The sequence below is a fragment of the Maylandia zebra genome, linkage group LG10, assembly GCF_041146795.1.
Source record: "Maylandia zebra isolate NMK-2024a linkage group LG10, Mzebra_GT3a, whole genome shotgun sequence".
Classification (NCBI taxonomy): Eukaryota; Metazoa; Chordata; class Actinopteri; order Cichliformes; family Cichlidae; genus Maylandia; species Maylandia zebra.
This window is the reverse complement of record NC_135176.1, coordinates 823389-845474: the sequence shown is the minus strand read 5'-3', so window position 1 is coordinate 845474 and position 22086 is coordinate 823389. Positions and strand designations below refer to the sequence as shown.

Genomic DNA, 22086 nt, shown 5'->3' with positions numbered 1-22086 from the left:
TGCCACTGACAATGCTTGGTGCCTGCATCCACTGCAGTATTGCACTGAGCACATATTTGGATCAATTTTCAAACTCTATCAAAGATGAAAAGTCAAAAGTTGATTTTTTTTTTAAAATTTGCTATGTTTTGATTAGTGGTGGCGGATGTGTTTAGTGGTGGTGCTTGTCACTACCCGATCCATACCGGAAACCCGATCGGTACCCCGCATGCGCAAATCTTACGTCACTTCCTCTCTTTGCCAACATTGCGACATTCAATATATTTGAATGATACGGTTAGCGCCCAGTTTGCTCCTAGCATTTCTCAGCAGCTCTGCCTCCTTTTCGACTACCGGGACATTTAAACAATGGATAATCCATATCCGCAAAAAATTTTGCTGTTCTCCTCAACAGAGAGCGTTCCCCGATTGAACAACAGTGCCGTAAAATAAGAAGAATGGTGCCTAATGACAGAGTTAATAATACAGACATTATAATATGTCACGCGAAGATTCAGCAGCCAGATGAAGTGTTTACTGGCAACTGACAGTGATAGCGGACATTATCATCACTTTTCCAACAATCCTCTCCACACAGACGAGCATAAACACACTCGACTATCACTAAATCAAATTTAACACACGTTTGTAATGACGCTAATTCAGTTTACAATAGGGTTCATTCGCTCAGTCAGCAGGTGGCGGTATCCTCGTACACTGGGGGGTAAACTGCCATTAAACGAACAGAAGAAGAAGAAAACCCCTGCACATGCGCGGTACGGATCGGGTAGACCCGATTTGTACGGTCCGACTTTGCACATGCGCAGTAAGGATCGGGAGTCCCGATCTGTCACTATCTTTTTACTTTTTTGTTTTTGTCTACATTATATTAAATGTTTCATTATCGGAAACATTTTAAGAGATACTTGTTATTCTTAACATCTTAACAGATACTCTGACCTGTAACTATCGTAAAACGCTACGACCGGAAGTAGACACCTTTCGCGCATGCGGGGTACCGATCGGGTTTCCGGTACGGATCGGGTAGTGACACTTGGTGTTCACTCTCTCCGAGTATCACTTCCTGTTCCTGTTCTAACACAGTGGTGCCTTTGTGTCACTTTTCTGCGTAGCAGTTTAATTAAAAACTTATAGATAACTTCTTATTTCATAGTGTAATCTTCACATGCTTCATCTAAAGCACACTCGCTAATTTATTGTTACAGTATTCACTCACTGTGTCTTTAGGGTTTCACTAGCTTAGCTTAGCTCATAGCATTGCCTCTTCATCTGTCCCTCCTGCACTTTCCTGCTCATTGTGTCAGATTTTCAGTTACTCCTCAGCCTCTTTTAGCAGTAATGATACTTGTAAAAGATGCAGCCTATTTTCAGGTCTGGAGGCCAGGATCACTGAATTGGAGACTCGACTTCACACCCTTGCAATAACCCATAGCTAACCAGGCCCCTGTAGCCGGTGTAGCCAAAGATAGCTTAGGCCCTGCTAACAGGATGGCTGACAGTGAGGTGGAAGCATAGTCAAAAGTTACAGTAATTTTAAAAAATGTCGGAAAACACTGTCAGTGACGAGTTAGGGTTTAAAGGGCCTTGGTACACCACCAACCTTTTTATGTATCTGAGACATGTGAAGCTGAAAACCTCAGCAACCAAAGTCAGTTGTCTTCCCGTGTCCTTCAACGCACATATTAAACAAATATGTAAGACTGCTTTCTTCCATTTGTGCAACATCTCTAAAGTTAGAAATATCCTGTCTCAGAGTGACGCTGAAAAACTAGTTCATGCATTTATTACTTCCAGGCTGGACGACTGTAATTCATTATTATCAGGAAGTCGTAAAAACTCCCTGAAAAGCCTTCAGCTAATCCAAAATGCTGCAGCAAGAGTCCTGACAGGGACTAGAAAGAGAGAGCAGATTTCTCCTGTATTGGCTTCCTGTTAAATCCAGAATTCAAAATCCTGCTGCTCACATACAAGGTCTTAAATAATCAGGCCCCATCTTATCTTAATGACCTTGTAGTACCATATCACCCTATTAGAGCACTTCACTCTCCGCCTTGAGGCGACTGATGCTGATGTTGAATTGAATTGATTATAGCGGAGATGCTGACAGATTTTTCATTTGTTTTACCTAAAGCCAAGTGGGAAACATTTTAAACATGTAATTCCTAACATTAAAGATCCATAAAGTTCTTTTGCTTAGAAACTAGTGAGTGGAAGGGTGAGTGCTGTGCTGCCACTGGATGCAGATTAAATTGAAGCCAGTGTGTTACTGAGTTCCAGCAGTCTGCCTCAGCAGACAGCCAATGAAAAAGAGAGCAAGGGGAACCTTTACCATTACCAGAGCTGACGCTCCTGTCCTTCCTGCCCTTGCTTTCTCTCACCGTATAGCACTGTTCTGTTGTGCAGCCTAGAGACGAGCAGAGAATGGACTCAAACGAGGAGGCAGAGGGTGAATGAGAGGGAGAGAATCTGAGGAAGAATTTGGGGTTGGTGTGTGGAGCTACTGTTTTGTGTGCGTGTTAGACGATGACGTGCGCTGTGCTCTGAGATGGCGTAAAGAATTCTGATTGCCTTCAGCGGTGTGGAGGAGGCATCTCAATCCTTGAGAGGGGCCCACATGCAGTAATGTCTGTCCGCTGTGGTTTCTCTCCTTTGCAAAGGAGAGCGTGTGCATGTTTTCTTCCTCTTTCCTCCCCCTCTCGTTCTCTGGTAATCCTTACCTCCTCGGTTCTTCATACTGGCATCTTTTTCCGTCTTCCCACATTTTTCCTTCAGGGATGAGATAAGTGGTGATGAATCTGACAATATATTGAGAGCTCCTTTTTTGTCTGATGAACATGGATTGTCTTTGCATTGTCACAACCAAGGTAAGAGACATGATTCACTGGACTTGAGAATAGTCACTGTACGGGAATGAGGGATGAGGTAAAGCAGGGGAAAACGCTGTTTGTGTGTTGGTTGTTTCTGGATGAATATAGATGTTTGCTATCCCTCCCTCCTGGTTGTCTTCATTCCCATGTCACTCTAAAGTAAAAAGTTGTATAAATTCATTTTCATTGCTGCTGCTGGACATTTCTGTTTACCTGTTCTGGTTCACGTCTTTCAGTCAGCAACACTATAAAAAGCTCAGATATGGCAACAGAAGCTGTTTTGAACTTGTGGCTCTGCTGCAGCCCAGTGCTCACACAATGTGAGTAATGCCAACACTGCAAGAAAAAGGTTGTTTCACTGTAACGCAGAAGTCTTTGTGCACACCTGGAACATTTTATTTTAGAAAATGTTTAAGTTACTGTGCAAACGATCATTGCATCACTCAAAAGAGCAGTTCTTCAGTCCCTGTGACCACCATACTGTCATCATGTTTATTAGATTTCCTTTCTAAGTTATTGTTTCCTTGGTATACATAATCCTTACCTCTTTCCTGTTTATGATTCAAAATTAATTCAAAGTATCTCATCATGACACTTGTAACATCACAAAGCACCGTGAATGAAGAACATCAGACAGGGATCATCGGTGGTTGAGGATAGGACCACAATGGATAACTTCAGATGCTGCAGTGACTCTACGCGGCTCATAGCGTTAAAAACATTTTAATAAATGGTCTGCCATCACTATGTCAGAAGTTTAATTTTTGTTCATGTTGGATAATCTTTCTTTACATTTGGGTATTAAGAATATATTTAATTACCAGAAAAAGTATTTCTACTGGCATTAGTTCCAAGTTTGTAACATCTGGTATTGTGGCGTCCCTGGTTGCAGCCATTGGCCCCTGTTTTAATAGTCACGAGTCAAAGTGAAACTCTCTTTGAATATCACCTTTATTTTCATCTAATCTAAAACTGTATGATCTTTACGGACATAGGACAGTGCAGAGAAGACAGAAGCTGGGAGAGGGTGCACAGTAAATGGCCGGTGGGTTTGAACCCAGGTCTCTGCCCTATCACATCTGTATTTATAACCTAACTATGTGGGACAATATTACAATGTTAACCACCTTGAGGCGACTATTGTTGTGATCTCATCCTGCATAAATAAAAATTGAATTTAATGAAGTTGACATTTGTTTCTCTTTTGTGTATTAAAATTACAGCAAAAATCATTTCTAAACCTTTTTTTTAGGAAATATCACCAAACTTTTGAAGTTTCATAAACTGATGACCACAGAATCACATTTGTAGCTCTTCTCAAATGAATTAAACTACATTTCTCTGGAATCACCTGCAGGTTATATTCAAAGTATGTAAGTATGACCTATGGTTAACCAGCTCTCTGGTCGGTGTGTTAGCTGTTGAAGCTATTTTAGCACTAATGGTACTCACTGCAAATGCAGCTTAGCTCAGTGCATTGTACACCGAACTGTTATAATCTTATAATTAGATTCACCACAGTAGCTGGTGTGGATATAGTAACTTAGCTTTAGTTAGCTGGGCTCTAACCCGAGCTGCCAGGACACCAGGCTGGCTGTGAGGGTCCCATTATAATTCAGTTTAATTTAATTTTGTTTATATAGTTCCAAATATTCGTCAACATGTGTTATATTGCAAGGTAAAGGCCCTACAATAATACAGAGAACCACAACAATTAAATGACTCCCTGTGAGGAAGCATTTGGTGACAGTGGGAAGGAAAATCTCTTTAAGAGACGAAACCTCTGGCAGGATTAGGCTCAGGAAGGGGAAGCCATCTGCCACAGTTGTTTGGGGGTGAGGGGAGGGAGACACTGTGGAAGATAGCCAGAGACTAAGAATAACTGATGATTTAAATGCATAGTGGTTTAGAAACACTATTTTTACTCACTGTGTTTATAAAGGTGAATAAAGAAAGAACATTCAGCGCATTGTGTGAATCCCCGAGCACACTAGACCTACTGAAGCATTCAGGGTCACCTGATCCAGTCCTAGCTACAGATACAGCCACTTACAATAACCACCTGGATCCTGACAGGACCGTGGCAGATCCTTAGCCGCTCCGCAGCTGGTTCTTAACCAAATCTTAGCTGGCTGGGAGAGGTAGTTCTAAGTGGCTGTATCTGTCTGTGCTTTAGCAAAGATCTCTAAAAATCTTCCCATTAATACAGAACATTGCAGCGAGAGTAGTGACAGGGACCAGAAAGAGAGCAGATTTTACCCCTTTTAGCTTTGCTTCATCCATCACTCTAACCCTGTAAAATCCTGCTCCTCACATACAAGGTCTTAAATAATCAGGCCCCATCTTATCTTAATGACCTTGTAGTACCATATCACCCTATTAGAGCACTTCGCTCTCGCTCTGCAGGCCTACTTGTTGTTCCTAGAGTATTTAAAAGTAGAATGGGAGGCAGAGCCTTCAGTTTTCAGGCCCCTCTTCTGTGGAACCAGCTTCCAGTTTGGATTCAGGAGACAGACACTATCTCTACTTTCAAGATTAGGCTTCAAACTTTCCTTTTTGACAACTCTTTATTGTTAGGGCTGAATCAGGTGACCCTGAACCATCTTTAAATGATGCTGCTAAAAGGCTTCCACTGCTGGCAGCTTCCAGTGACTGTTTCTTTTTGACTAATCCCTTCACTCTTTGTTTTAAAACACCACTACTGTTAATTAGTAACTTCAACTCTTGCCTTGCCTCCTATTGTTCACCTTTTGTCCTGTCTTTTTTTGCTCTCCTCCTCTTTCCCCTCACCCTCAACTGATTGCAGAGGATGGTTGCCCCTCCATGATCCTGGTTCTGCTGGAGAACCAGAACTGTGTGTGTGTGTGTGTGTGTGTGTGTGTGTGTGTGTGTGTGTGTGTGTGTGTGTGTGTGTGTGATCATACAAAGATGCAGTGTGGTACCAGGCAGGGGTGCCTTTTATCCCCTTAATCTTTTTCAATGATAATTGACCCACTAACTATAGCAACAAGAACAGCAAGGGTTTGGTCAAAGGAAGTCAAAGGGAAGCTTTAGAACCCAAAATATGATTGTATGCTGACGATAAGCTTGTGTATATTTCTGACCCAGTGTCCAGCATTCAAGACCTTTTAATTTGACTGTTTGTCTTGTATTACAGTCAATTTCCATAAAACTGAATTAATGAAATTAGGGATTAAGATCCCAGACGGGCAACCTCTTCTAAAATTTTAGAGATTCTCTTTTTCTCTTGGTGTAAGAATTAATTTGGTGAAGATGTTTTTAATAATTAGAGTTATTGGAAGTGTGTTACAAAAATCATGGGATTGTCACTTTGCCCAGTATTATTACTGCTCTGGGGTGACATGGAGGCAGATCATCCACTGTGACAACCACTGCGGTGAGCAGCTGAAAGAAGCAGTTAGTAGTAGCGTCTCATCTAATATCTTGTTAAATTCTGTAAAGTGGTTGCAGTTTCATATCCCTGATGTTTGACAGCACGGCGGTGCGGTGATTAGCACTGTTACCTCACTACTAGAAGGTCCTGAGTTTGATTCCAACACCTGGCCAGGGTCTTTGGGTGTGGAGTTTGCATGTTCTCCCCGTGTTTGGTTGGGTTCTCTGCGGGTACTCTGGCTTCCTCCTACAGTCCAAAGGGGGGTTAGGTTCCTTGGTGTTCCCCTGGATAAGCTAGAGGAGGTGGCTGGGGAGAGGGAGGTCTGGGCTTCTCTGCTTAGGCTGCCGCCCCCGCGACCCGGCCCCGGATAAAGCGGAAGAAGATGGATGGATGGATCATTGCTCGGTAATTTGTCTTTGACCAATAAGCCCAGACTCGGTCACCTGGTTAAAGTGGCTGTTCAGATCTCAGGAAGGTCTCAGGTCCAGCTTGTGAACTTTGGTGCTGAGTAAGGAAACCTCTGTCATGTTATGTTCAGACCATCCTGTCTTTAGAGATTTTCTGGTCGTCAGCATGAAGTGCCTGCAGTGATGACCAAGAGAGATAGAGTGTCTATTATACCTGCTGCTATTATCATGCTTAATAACACTTTGTTGATGCTACTGATGAAACTTAGGCTGTTTTTTTCTCTGTGTGGACATACTGCAAATCAGCTTCTCATTGGGGACAACAGAGTCACTATTGACCATTGAACATACATATATATATATATATATCAAGTTAAAGTGGGGGATACTGTCTACTTTACAGGGAATATAAAAACTTCAGAAAGGATTTGTGCTCTCAGTTGACAAAGTATCAAAACAAAATCAACCAGTTTAGACTTGAGAGAAAGAATTGCTGATGCTCAAAGTTATGACAATGTTTTCGAGTGTCCAGAAATGAAATGAGAAGTATCACAACACTGATACTTCACATGCATCTGATTCTCCAAAAGTCATTGCAAAACCTTTACTTGTCTAGATATACAAGATATCCAAACACAAACACATTAAGGATCCTTTAGAGCATCGTTGACTAATGCCTGGAACACCAGTGGTGCACTGGTCAACCAAAACAGCATCACTAGATAATCAAAGTGCCTGCATCTGCCGGGGAAGAGGATGGTTGAATGATTCCCGTAGTGAGTCTCTAATGCAGGTCTCCACTGGTTCTGTCTGGGTAGGAGAGGTGACCCTACCTGAGGCTAAGCAAGACGTTAATAAACACACAGAAAAACTGTTGTACAGGACTACAAGCCACGCCACAGCAATATAAATGCATTTGAAATGAATTGAATTGAACTGAATGAATTACATTATGTCTGAACACTGATAGGGCACAGGTTATCAGCATGCCAGAGGGATAATACATGAGTGCTGTCAGAGGGTAACACTGATGGTGGCTAATGATTGAATAATTATGACCATGTGACAAATTTGGACTTTACATGGATCACCTGGTTTCTGAGCAAAATCAACGCTGCGTTTGCTGTTTTGGGAATTTCGTCTTTTTTGTTTTTTCAATTTAGCATTTTTTGTGACTCATGGTTATTGAATATATTACCTCTCAGCTGTGTTAATATTGTATGCAGTACTGTGGAATAGACCTGACGGAGTGTAAAACAACCTGAAACATGCAGTATATAAGGTTTAACTCGTGGCGTATGCACTGCCAAAACTATTAAATATGAAACATATGTGCTTTCTGTGTAATGCACAGTTGCTGCAATGAGATCTGAAGTACTATAAGCTACGTCTGCTGTTCTGTTGTAATGCTTTTGGGCATGATGAATATACTTTTGTAATTGAGTGAGAGGAAAATAGAGGGGAGGGGAAAAAATAAACAGATCCCTGGATGAACCTGTTTGATATGCTGTCATTGTTGCTGGGTTTGTTTGTTTTTTTCATATAAATTTTTGACCACATAAGAATAATACAGTGTATATATACCAAGTGTACCACTTTTAAAGTGCTGAAAAGATAAGTAGTCTTTGGGGATGAAAAGTAATTTTCCTGTCAGTGTGTATTAAGAATGGTAGCTCAGAAGCCTACATTGTAAAACGGTTAATTGCTAAATTAACTTATCCTGATTAACCTGTCAAAATCTTAAACATATTGTGCGTGCATTTATTAAATGGGTTTATTTATTATATAGTTGGGGGAAATTGGGATAAAAAGGCAAAAAATGACAACTTCTAGAACTGATGAGTCATTTTGATCCCTTTAGATACATAGATATACACAGTGATGGGAACAGCAGCGTTAAAAGTAACGGCATTACTAACACTGTTACTTTTTTCAGTAACCAGTAATCTAACTAATTACTGTTGCTATCATTACAACGCCGTTACTGTTGCTAACAAGAAAAAGTGGTGCGGACGTGCTGAGGCTGTCTTCAGCTTACCGGGAGGTAGGGGGGGCGAAACAATCGCACAAGTGCTGCTGATTGAGGAACAATAAAGTAGTCATGGTAAACCAATCACATGATCAATTTAAGATTCCATGGAACCAAGACGCTATGTCAACCCAAGACAAGGGTGAAGTTTTAGGAGTGATGATGCCAAGAGAGAGTGAAAGAAAGAGTGAGAGAGAGAGTTTTGAGTGAGTGTGTAGTGTATTGTGAAGTGAGTGTGTAGTGTAGTGGATAGTGTTGTTGTGTGTGTCAGAACAATGAGGCGACTGCTGAAGGTCACAGCTGCTGCCAAAAAGCCACCAAACAGTGTAAACGCTGTCTGCAGGTGGAAACAGGAGCAGCGACACACCTGCTGCTGTCAGGCCTGCAGGTATCAGCCTGTGATCTGCTTTTTTATCTTACAGTGGACAGAAATTATTTTTGGGAGGGGCACAAATAGATTGTGTGGCATCTTATTTGATGCAGAACAGCTGATTGTTCTGTAAATAGTTTCAATGGTTATAAAATAACAGCTTGGCTGCATTTTAGGTAAATAGCTGCATATAACTTTGTTGTTTGTAAAACCTGTGCATAGGTTTATATTTGCATTTCAAGTTAAGAGAATGATTTTTAAACATGTTTGTGGTTGTTACAGTAAAAACATAACTTTTTCTACTCGGATTTTATATTTTGTGTCTGGTTTCAGATCAGCTGTGCTGATACAGTATGTCAAATGAAAAAATAACTGTAAATTCAGACGTGTGAGGTTGTGCTGAAAAGAACGGCACCAAACAAAACAAGGCAGGATAAATCGTTTTTAAAGGTGAAATGACAAGTAGTCAAAAACACCCTCGACCACAGAGGGTTGAACATTTTTTAAAGTAACGCAGTAGTTACTTTTCCTAGAATTTAGTTACTTTTATAATAACTCTGTTACTAACTCAGAGATACTTTTTTGAAGAAGTAACTATTTACTATTACTAATTACTTTTTCAAAGTAACTTGCCCAACACTGGGTATACAGTATACATGTATAATCCAAATTCCAAAGAAGTTGGGGCGTTGTGTAAAACATAAATAAAAACCGAATACAATCTTTTTCAACGTATATTCAAATGAATACACCACAAACACAAGACATCTAATGTTCAAACTGATAAATTTTGTTGTTGTTTTGCAAATCGTCACTCATTTTGAATTTGATGTCTGCAACACGTTCCAAGAAAGCTGGGACAGAGACAGCAAAAGACTGGGAAAGTTGAGGAATGTTCAAAACACACCTGTTTTCAACATTCTGCAGGTGAACAGGTTAATTGTAAACAGGTGTTTGTCATGATTCGGTATAAAGGTACTATCCCTAAAAGGCTCAGGTGTTCACAAGCAAGGATGGGATGACCACTTTGTGAACAACTGCGTGGGCAAATAGTCCAGCAGTTTAAGAACAATGTTTCTCAACGTACAATTGCAAGGAATCCAGGCGTTTCATCATATACTGTCCATAATATCATCAAAAGACTCCGAGCATCTGCAGAAATCGCTGCATGAAAGCGGGAAGGCCGAATACCAACACTGGATGCCCATGACCTTCGATACCTCAGGCAGCACTGCATTTTAAAACATCATTCTGTAAAGGATATTACCGCATGGGCTCAGGAGTACTTCAGAAAACCATAAAAATTCTGTACATCAATAAATCATGTTCATTTTATTCTAATGATCTCTCCTTATTGAACTATAGTTGGCTGAAACAAAGGCAGAGGGAAGGGCGAAGGCATGTCAGGAAGCAGTGAAAGAGAAGAAAAGGTGTGGAGATGAATGTAGGGGCACTAAATGTCAGATTCTGATTGGTGAAGGAACTGTTGGCTGATATGCTGGAAAGAAGGAAGGCAAGTGTATTATGTGTAAACCCAAGTAGAAGGGAAGCAAGGCCAGGAGTATTGGAGGTGGATTCAGACCATTGTATCATGGCATAGATAGGAACATAAATTTTAGGAGTCATTTCTTGGAGGAATATTGATGCCTAGGGGATGTTTAATGCTGTCGGTGAGTATGTCCCACATGTTGGATGTCAGGAGATAAAGAGAAATTTTGAAGTAAGTTGGAGAGAATGTCCCCAAGGGAGAGAGTGTGATTGGCGCATACTTTGATGGACAGGAAGGAAACAGAGGTGAGGTTATGGATCAAGTGATAAGTATGGTGTTAAGAAGAGAAATGGACAGATGTTTGTAAAGTTTGCCGATAAGATGGAAATGGCTGTAGTGACCATGTCCTTAAAGAACACCTTCAACAGTTGTGCCTTGAACCAACTGTTGTTGTGATTTGGCGCTATATAGATCAAATTGAATTGAACACTTATATGAACTTGACTGACATCCCATTCTTAATCTGTAGGGGGTTAATACAATGTCAGCCCACCCTTTGCAGCCATACAACACGTTCTCATCCCAAAGTGTAACAAATTACGCCATGTGACACATTGTCGGTATGTTATGCTTTCAGCCTCCCAACACATCTCTATGTTACGCATTCAGAAATGTCAGGAAACATGAGAACTGTTTGGAATAAATCTACACATGTACATTTCGTTTTACTGTCATTAGGATTAATGTTAGGGTTAGGGCTGGAATACACAGTTGGAACGCGTGTTACCGCCGGGAGCGTCATTCTATTGGATTCCATCCACAATCCGGCGCGTATCATAGGGACACGGAAGGGTACCTTTTGCGTTCCTATTGGACGCCTCGGGATGTGACAAATCGTTGGTATGTTACGTGTCGGGAATGAGAATGGTCTGAGCCGTAAGATCTTCATCTCTTTTGGGAAGGCTTTCCATAAGGTTTAGGAATATATTCATGGGAATATTTGACCATTTCCAGTAATAATGGATTGGATTTATATAGCGCTTTTCAAGGCACCCAAAGCGCTTTACAATGCCACTATTCATTCACTCTCACATATACACACACTGGTGGAGGCAGCTGCCCTGGGGCAGACTGACAGAAGCGAGGCTGCCATATCGCACCATCGGCCCCTCTGGCCAACACCAGTAAAGTGTCTTGCCCAAGGACACAACGACGAGGACAGAGAGTCCGGGATCGAACCGGTGACCTTCCGGTTACAGATACGCTTCCCAACCCCCTGAGCCACGGTCGCCCCGACAGTAGCACATTTGTGAGGTCAGACACTGACTTTGGACGAGAAGGCTTGGCTCTCAGTCTCCGCTCTGAATCATCCCAAAGGTGTTCTGTTGGTTTAAATTGAGGACTCCGTGGAGGTCAGTCAAGTTCATACCAAACCCGCTCATCTATGTCTTTACGGACCTTACTGCCCTGCTGTGTAGTTATCTTGAAACATGGAAGAGGCCATCCCCAAACTGTTTCCACAAAGCTGGGGCTTGAACGCAGCTGCTTGGCCATGGAAACCTATTCCATGAAGCTCTGTATACATTGTTCTTGAACTCATTTGAAGGCCAGGTGAAGTTTGGAAGTCTGTAGCGATTGAGTCTGCAGAAAGTTGGTGACGCCTTCATCCAACATGGAGTCAGCTCACACTGAAAAAGATCAATTATGAGTGATTTTATGTGGCTTACCACTTGGGTTAGATGTTATTATTCCAAATTGCTTTCATTTTGGAATATTTAGTAGCAAGCAGATGGCCGCCCCTCCCTGAGCCTGGTTCTGCCGGAGGTTTCTTCCTTTTAAAAGGGAGTTTTTCCTTCCCACTGTCGCCAAAGTGCTTGCTCATAGGGGGTCATATGATTGTTGGGTTTTTCTCTGTATCTATGAAGCGCCTTGAGGCAACTTTTGTTGTGATTTGGCGCTATATAAATAAAATTGAATTGAATTGAATTGAATTGAAATTGAAGGAAATTTCACAACTGGACTTACTGGATTTACTGAACTCCTGAGAGCGACCCATTTGTTCACAAAGGTTTCTGGAAGCAATCAGCATGCCTATGGTGCTTGATGTTATACACCTGTGGCCATGGAAGTGATTGGAAGAATTCAGTGATTTGGAAGGTTGAATGGACACTTTTGGCCAAAAAGTGTATATATTCATATTGAATTTTCAGTCTGTTGATTTGCTTCATCTCTTACATTGTAATCTGAGAAGTTCATCTTGAAATTTCAATACTTGATGAATTGAATGAAATTGCGTCACGTGGCCATGGAACTGCTTGCGAGTCAGGTGTTTGATTCATTGTCTTCTGACCTACCAGCAGGTAAAGCAGGTCATCTACTAATTGGAAGGTTGGTGGCTTAAATCCTTTTAATCTTTTGTTCAGATTCTAAAGAATACAGTGAATTGGCAGCACAATTAGGAGAGATTCACTGGCTCAAATCCAGAAGTTTGGCCTGGAGCTGAGGTTACAGCATAATTACCTCCTGACTGAATTTCGGATCAGTTTCATTGTAGCTCATTCAGCCACATGTTTCTTCTGTACTTCATGGAAGCCACTCTTTGTCTCATTCTTCTCCCTCAGCTCAACTTCTCACTCTAAGGAAGAAATAAATAAATATGTAATGGCTGCAGATCTGATTGGTTGTCAGTTCACTTAAACAGCTGAATCGATAGACAGTTCCTATGGTAACAGGGAGGCTGGCGCCAAAAATATATGCAACATGCAGACTGGTGCATCTCCCACATACTTCACTGTTGCCTTAAAACAGTAGGCATGTCGCTAGTATAAAGATTGTAACTCTGAATTGAAAGCTAAGAACGAAAAAACAACAGTTTTTCTCCATAAATCATAAACTGTTCAACTTCCTTTTTTTGGTTTATGTTTATCATTTATAGACTTTCCCTTTGATGTAAGGAGTTCACCCAGGAAAGTTATCAAGTTCTCATACATCTGTTGAAAAACTCATGACTTCTACCATTATGACTTCTACCTGCTTATTTGTCTGGCAATCCGATGGACGAGGCTTGGGTTTGGTGGTTGCCAGTAGGGCTGGGCCATATTATACCGTTCACGGTAATACCGGTATAATGTTAGGCAACGATAGGAAAATGAAATATCGCGATAGAATGGGAGTAAAACGCGCATGCGCAGTGCCTTTGTTTTCATACGCACATGGCCGATTGTTGAGTGAAATAGATGAACCAGAATTGGTTTGTAAAAATGGTGCAACTTCCGTGATGTGGAACTGGTTTGGTGTTTGTCCGTCAGATACACAACAAAGCACATTTTTTTGCAGAACATGCAAGCGGCCGTTGTTATTGTCGTATTTGTCGGACTAAGATGCTCTTAAATCTGGGAGTAATCTGGGTCCTAAACTCCATATGCTTCAGGTCAAACAACACTGCAGCATCACTTAGAGTTAAAAACTGTCTAAATTCTTTCATCTTTAATAAAACGATCAGCATTGCTGCTTTACCAGGTGTAACTATAAAGTTTAACTTCCAGGCATCCATGAAAACAAAAGTTATTACATTTAACGGAGTTAGAAGTTAGCAGGAAGCTAGCGGAAGTTAGCTCGCTAGTTTCGCTAGTTACCTAAGCATGATATAGCATGTTCTGACTGAGAGATTTCTGAAAAAAATCAAACGTACAGCTCTGCTATCACTTCCAACATAAATGAAGACAGGAAACTAAACAGCAGTGACGTTTGTAGGGTTACTGAAGTTGGGCTAGCTGGTATATAATGATGTGCTACGTGATCGCTAGCGACACAGCTATGTTAGCATAACATAAACAGTGAAGCTGGAGGACGAACACTAACACTTTTCCACTTATAAAAGTTAACGTGAAGGTTCTTCATGGTTAGAGACAAATGCAATCGCATGGCAGGATGCTGTAAACGGACCAAACTTCAGTCAGGAGAACAACTGAGATAATCCATCCACAATACGAGGTTAGTCATTAATATACTGCAACAACATGGGAATAGAGCAGCTGCCAGAGAATTCAACATTAATGAATCAATGGTACAGAAGTGGAGGAAGCAAGAAGAATGAGTTTAATAAAGTTTGATTTATCTGACTGCTTTGTTTCGCTTAATGTGCCTTATAATCCTGTGCACCTTATGGTCCGAAAAATGCGTACTGCACACTGCAGTTTAATGTTGCAAAGCACCTCTTTTTAACTTCAGTGGATATTATACATGGTTATGCTCAGGATATGTCAGCCCATTTCTACTGGAAATGCCTTTTGGTTAAACTTTCAGCAAGGAATTTGAATTTGCACTGTTACATTTTTATAAAGCTTTAATATACATAAAAACCAGCTTCTTGTTTAAGTGAAAATAAATGGAAGGTTGTCTTTTTGCACTAGTAATGTTGTGGAGTTGTATTTTGTCTCGCATCAATTATATCGTCGGTTATGTCGTTATCGCAAATTTTCAAATATATATCGTGATAAATATTTTTGGCCATATCGCCCTGCTCTAGTTGCCAGTACAACTCTACTTGTCTGACTGTACTGAAGTATAAAGATTGGTGAAGGGGGGATCATGATGTGGGATTTATTTTCAAGATTTTGGCTCAGCCGCTTCGTTCCAGTGAAAGGAACTCCTGATGCTTCAGCATAACCAAGCCATTTGGGACAATTTCATTATTTGGGCATGGCACCTTCCAAAACGTTCCACCATGTCCACGCACCAGTTCACAAACCAAGGCCCTTAAAGATATGGATGCGCGAGTTTGGTGTGGAAGAAATTGACTGGCCTGCACAAAGTACTGACCTCACACCTGTAGAACACCTTTAGGATAAAAAAGAGTGGAGACTGCAGCACGATCTCACCCAATGTCAGTGCTTGAACTCACAAATGCACTTCTGGAACAAAGGCCAAAAATTCCCACAAACACATTCCTAAATGTTGTGGAAAGACTTTAAAATGTCATAAGTTCATATGCACATGAAGGCTGACAAGCAAATACGTTTAGCAAAATAGTTTATTTTAACTTATTTACTGCAGTTTAATAACTTAATCTGCAGTTTTTCTTTTTTTTATTGTCCGAGAAAGAGAAATCGAGTCTCTTTGGGCTTGAACATTACAGTTCACTGTGCGACCAAACGCAACAGTTGCATCTCAAAGCTTTTTAACGTCTTTCCCTTTTTTCCTCACAGAACTCTGGATGTCTGCTGTCAGACAGTTTTGTACTCTTACAACAGTTCAATTCAATTCAATTCAATTTTATTTATATAGCGCCAAATCACAACAAAAGTCGCCTCAAGGCGCTTCATAGATACAGAGAAAAACCCAACAATCATATGACCCCCTATGAGCAAGCACTTTGGCGACAGTGGGAAGGAAAAACTCCCTTTTAACAGGAAGAAACCTCCGGCAGAACCAGGCTCAGGGAGGGGCGGGGCCATCTGCTGCGACCGGTTGGGGTGAGAGAAGGAAGACAGGATAAAGACATGCTGTGGAAGAGAGACAGAGGTTAATAACAGATATGATTCAGTGCAGAGAGGTCTGTTAATACATAGTGAGTGAGAAAGGTGACTGGAAAGGAAAAACTCAATGCATCATGGGAATCCCCCGGCAGCCTACATCTATTGCAGCATAACTAAGGGAGGATTCAGGGTCACCTGGTCCAGCCCTAACTATATGCTTTAGCAAAAAGGAAAGTTTGAAGCCTAATCTTGAAAGTAGAGATAGTGTCTGTCTCCCGAATCCAAACTGGAAGCTGGTTCCACAGAAGAGGGGCCTGAAAACTGAAGGCTCTCCCTCCCATTCTACTTTTAAATACTCTAGGAACAACAAGTAGGCCTGCAGAGCGAGAGCGAAGCGCTCTAATAGGGTGATATGGTACTACAAGGTCATTAAGATAAGATGGGGCCTGATTATTTAAGACCTTGTATGTGAGCAGCAGGATTTTGAATTCAATTCTGGATTTAACAGGAAGCCAAAACAGGAGAAATATGCTCTCTCTTTCTAGTCCCTGTCAGGACTCTTGCTGCAGCATTTTGGATTAACTGAAGGCTTTTCAGCGAGTTTTTAGGACATCCTGATAATAATGAATTACAGTCGTCCAGCCTGGAAGTAATAAATGCATGAACTAGTTTTTCAGCGTCACTCTGAGACAGGATATTTCTAATTTTAGAGATGTTGCGCAAATGGAAGAAAGCAGTCTTACATATTTGTTTAATATGTGCGTTGAAGGACATGTCCTGGTCAAAAATGACTCCAAGGTTCCTCACCGCATTACTGGAGGCCAAGGTAATGCCATCCAGAGTAAGCATCTGGTTAGATACCATATTTCTAAGCTTTTCAGGGCCGAGTACAATAACCTCAGTTTGATCTGAATTAAGAAGCAGAAAGTTAGCGGCCATCCAGGTCTTTATGTCTTTAAGACATTCCTGCAGTTTAACTAATTGGTGTGTGTCATCTGGCTTCATGGACAGATAGAGCTGGGTGTCATCAGCGTAGCAGTGTAAATGTATGCTATGTCTTCTAATGATGCTGCCTAAGCATGTATAATGTAAACAGAATTGGTCCTAGCACTGAACCCTGTGGAACTCCATAATTAACCTCAGTGTGTAAAGAGGACTCTCCATTTACATGCACAAACTGGAGTCTATTAGATAGATATGATACAAACCACTGCAGTGCAGTACCTGTAATACCTACAGCATGTTCTAATCGCTCTAATAGGATATTATGGTCGACAGTATCGAATGCTGCACTAAGGTCTAGCAGGACAAGCACAGAGATGAGTCCACTGTCAGATGCCATAAGAAGATCATTTGTAACCTTCACTAAAGCTGTTTCTGTGCTGTGATGAGCTCTGAAACCTGACTGAAACTCTTCAAATAAACCTCTGCAGATGATCTGTTAGCTGTTTGACAACTACTCTTTCAAGGATGTTTGATATGAAAGGAAGGTTGGAGATTGGCCTATAATTAGCTAAGACTGCTGGGTCTAGAGATGGCTTTTTGAGTAAAGGTTTAACTACAGCCAGCTTGAAGGCCTGTGGTACATAGCCGATCATTAGAGATAGGTTGATCATATATAAGATCGAAGAATTAATTAATGGCAGGACTTCTTTGAGCAGTTTTGTAGGAATGGGGTCTAAAAGACACGTTGATGGTTTGGAGGAAGTAATTATTGAAGTTAACTCAGAAAGATCAATTGGAGAAAAAGAGTCTAACTTAACATCAATGGTACTAAGAGTAGCTGTAGATAATATTACATCTGTGGGATGATTACTGGTAATTTTTTCTCTAATGATAAAAATTTTATTTGTGAAGAAGTTCATGAAGTCATTACTAGTTAACGTTAAAGGGATTGTTGGCTCAACAGAGCTCTGACTGTTTGTCAGCCTGGCTACAGTGCTGAAGAGAAACCTGGGGTTGTTCTTATTTACTTCAATCAGTGATGAATAGTACGATGTTCTGGCTTTGCGGAGGGCTTTCTTATAAAGCAGCAAACTATTTCTCCAGGCTAAATGATGATCCTCTAGATTTGTGACACGCCATTTCCTCTCCAGATTACGAGTCATCTGCTTTAGGGTACGTGTTTGAGAATTATACCACGGAGTCAGGTACTTCTGATTTGAGGCCTTAGTTTTCACAGGAGCTACAGTATCCAGAGTCGTACGTAGTGAGGAGGTGAAATTATTAACAAGATAATCGACCTCTGTTGGGGTAGCGTTCAGATAGCTGCTCTGCTCTGTGTTGGTACAGGGCATTGGAGATGATAACAGTGGGTGGATTATATTCTTAAACTTAGTTACAGCACTTTCAGAAAGACATCTACTTTGATAAAGTCTACTCTCCACCGCTGTGTAATCAATTATTGTAAAAGTAAATGTTATCAGGAAATGATCAGACAGCCGAGGGTTTTCAGGAAACACTGTTAAATGTTCAGTTTCTATGCCATATGTTAAAACAAGATCTAGAGTGTGATTAAAGTGGTGGGTGGGTTCTTTTACATTTTGAGAGAAGCCAATTGAGTCTAATAACAGATTAAATGCCATGTTGAGGCTGTCATTTTTAGCATCTACATGGATGTTAAAATCACCCACAATAATTATTTTATCTGAGCTGAGAACTCAATCAGATGAAAAGTCTGAGAAATCAGACAGAAACTCTGTGTAAGGCCCAGGTGGACGATAGATGATAACAAGTAAGACTGATTTCTGAGTTTCGCAGCTGGGGTGGACAATGTTAAGCATCAGGCTTTCAAATGAATTAAAAGTCTGTCTGGGTCTTTCATTAATTAATAGGCTGGTGTGAAAAATTGCTGCCACACCTCCCCCTCGGCCTGTGCTTCGAGATTTCTGGTAGTTAGAATGACTCGGGGGTGTTGATTCATTTAAACTAACATAATCATCCTGCTGCAACCAGGTTTCTGTAAGGCAGAGTAAATCAATTTGTTGATCAATTATTAAGTCATGTACTAACAGAGACTTGGAGGAGAGAGACCTAATATTTAATAATCCACATTTCACTGTTTTACTCTTTGGTTCAGATGTGGATACTGTATTGTTCTTTCTTTGTAATTGTTTATGTTTAAGTTGTTTGTTGCTGGTTTTTAGTTCGTTTTTTGTCTTTTTGGAAGCTGACACAGTCTCTATGGAGATGGGTTTTTGGGGGGGTAGCAGGAGGAGAGAAGCTGCAGAGAGGCGTGTAAGACTGCAACTCTGCTTCCTGGTCCCAACTCTGGATAGTCATATTTTGGGGGGTTTAATAAATTTGTCCATATTTCTAGAAATGAGAGCTGCTCCATCCAACGTGGGATGGATGCCGTCTCTCCTAACAAGACCAGGTTTCCTCCAGAAGGTTTGCCAATTATCTATGAAGCCCACATCGTTTCTGGGACACCACTCAGACAGCCAGCAATTTAAGGAGAACATGCAGCTAAACATGTCGCTCCTGGTCTGATTGGGGAGGGGACCAGAGAAAACTACAGAGTCCGACATTGTTTTGGCAAAGTTGCACACCGATTCAATATTGATTTTAGTGACCTCCGATTGGCGTAACCGGGTGTCATTACTGCCGACGTGAATTATGATTTTACTGAATTTACGTTTACCCTTAGCCAGCAGTTTTAAATTTCCTTCAATGTCGCCTGCTCTGGCCCCTGGAAGACAATTGACTATGGTTGCCGGTGTCTCTAGCTTCACATGTCTGAGAACAGAATCACCAATTACCAGAGTTTGACCCCCGGCGGGTGTGTCGCCGAGTGGGGAAAAACGGTTAGACACATGAACGGGTTGGTGGTGTACCTGGGGCTTCTGTTTAGGACTATGCATCCTCCTCACCGTGACCCAGCCGCCCTCTTTCCCCAGCTGCTTGGGATCTGCCGGGGAACAGCTAGCGGGGCCTACGCTATCTTCGGCTGCACCAGCTACAGGGGCCTGGCTAGCTACGGGTGAATGAAGGGTGCGAAGCAGAGCCTCCAATTCAGTAATCCTGGCCTCCAGAGCTGCAAATATGCTACATTTGTTACAGATATAATTACTGCTAAAGGAGGCCGAGGAGTAACTCAACATCTGACACAATGAGCAAGAAAGTGCAGGAGGGAGAGGTGAAGTAGCCATGGTGCTAATGAGTCGGCTACGAGCTAAGCTAAGCTAAGCTAGCGAGACAGTACAGAGACAGTGAGTGAATACTTTGGCTATAAATTAGGTAGTGAGTACACAGAAAGTGTGCTTCGGATGAAGCACGTGAAGATTATACTATGAAAGAAGAATGTATTTAAAAGTTGTTAATTAAATTGCTAAGCAAATAAGCTACTCAGAAACACCACTGTGTTTGAGCAGGAACAGGAAGTGATACTCTACCGCAGAGCGAGCGAGCACCAAGTGACAGCGCCACCAGTTATGTCCCAATTTCTTACTTGTAATATTCTGAATTGTTATTGAACGGACATATGCTGCCTTGGTAATTTAATTATAGAAAAAACACATTACATGAGCTGACCTGTACTACTTCTGTAATTGAATTATGTGTCTGTGTTGCATGTAACCTGTTCCTCAACACTGGCAGGTAGCACAGGTGGCAGCTGTGACCTGTCATTGCTTTTTCAGCTTGTTAAAACTCTACATTTTCTTCTTACTTACATATACACATACTAACGTTTGCAACACTTATTCAATCTTTGCTGTGTGATTTCTGCTTACGTTGGGGAGAATCTGTTCAATTCATTCGTGGCCAGTTTTTTCCAGTCTAAAAGTTACAACTCGAGTAAAGTAACACAGACGTTACTTACATTATTGCGTTATACAGCATGTCAAAGATTCTTCGTATCACATTCCCACATCCTTCTGTACCCACAGTATTAGTCCCATCCTGTGTCTCTTTAGTTTTCCATTAAGTGTGCAAATCACTCAGCCAGCAGACCTTCTGTTTGCATTTTCACTCACCAATTCTTCCCCTTCAGTCCCGCCTGCTTGCTCACGAGCTTCCATGGAGCTTCACATCAAGTGAAAGCTGTTCTACTTTTTCTTTTGTATTTTAAATTTACCAAAACAAAATGAGACAATCAGATTTGTTTCTTCAAATCAGTGATGCTGCTACTTATGTTCCATCTGACATTGTTATTTTAAAGATAACACTCAGCTTCCTTTATGTTTCTACAGCACTCCCATGGTTTTTGCATGCTACTGTGGTCTGAGATCATGACTAAGCGTGTGTGTGTGTGTGTGTGTGTGTGTGTGTGTGTGTGTGTGTGTGTGTGTGTGTTTGATAGAGGTAGTGATGTAGGGATGACGCCCACTTTGAGGGAGGCTAACTGGTGTTTCAGTTACACAGGTCTTGTTATATACGTCTTGTGTGACGGGTGCATGTTAGTGTCCAGTAACCTAATAATGTAGTAGTACAAATTTAAGGTGACCTTGAGGGTTTTTAAAGGTGGCTTTGGTTAAAAATAATAATAATTATTATTATTTGCAAGTCACGTTTTCTTTTTAACACTGTTCATGTGCTGATGCTCCATGACTGTTTTACTTTGGTGGCCACAGTCATGCCTAACAGCACAAATCTCTCTTGTAATCACTACCACCTTCAGCCTTGGCTAACGCAACCTGCTAACCAGGCTTAGTGTAAGCTTTGATCACTCACTCAGTGCTGCAAGACCTCAGTGAAATTAGAAGACTAGCAGCAAAATATGAAAAATGCTTTTAAAAATCTGTAGTTTTACAACAGATGTATCCTGATTTTACTCTCATTTTAATCATAAACAATGGCATTTATCCAAAACCTTCACCTTGCAACAGTTAACAGCAGTTTTCACAACACAGCTTGTTTTTAGGGAAAATGTCATTGAGGAGAAAATCATTAACTATGAGTACACACATTTGAAAGACAAGTATCAAACATGACTGGCTATTGTAAGCCATCAACGTCTGCCACGTATTTTCAATGTAAGAAAGAACATTAGCATGAAACTTTGCAGATTTTATATTAAAAAGGTGACATAGAAGCCATTTTGATAGTGAGCT

At 41.1% G+C, this 22086-nt stretch overlaps 1 protein-coding gene across 15 annotated transcripts in view; it reads left to right on the top strand.

Annotated features, from left to right (window-relative positions):
• Window positions 1–22086, top strand: part of dlg2 (discs, large homolog 2 (Drosophila)) — a 174324-nt gene that overhangs the window by 55236 nt on the left and 97002 nt on the right. Inside the window, exon 1 of one of the 15 annotated variants that reach the window (XM_004561698.6) lies at window positions 1986–2864. The exons of the other annotated variants lie outside the window; for them this stretch is intronic. Coding sequence (XP_004561755.1) covers window positions 2829–2864 — 36 coding nt within the window. The 5' untranslated portion in view covers window positions 1986–2828. Of the gene's footprint in view, window positions 1–1985; window positions 2865–22086 lie in introns of those variants that run through there. 15 annotated transcript variants of the gene reach the window in all.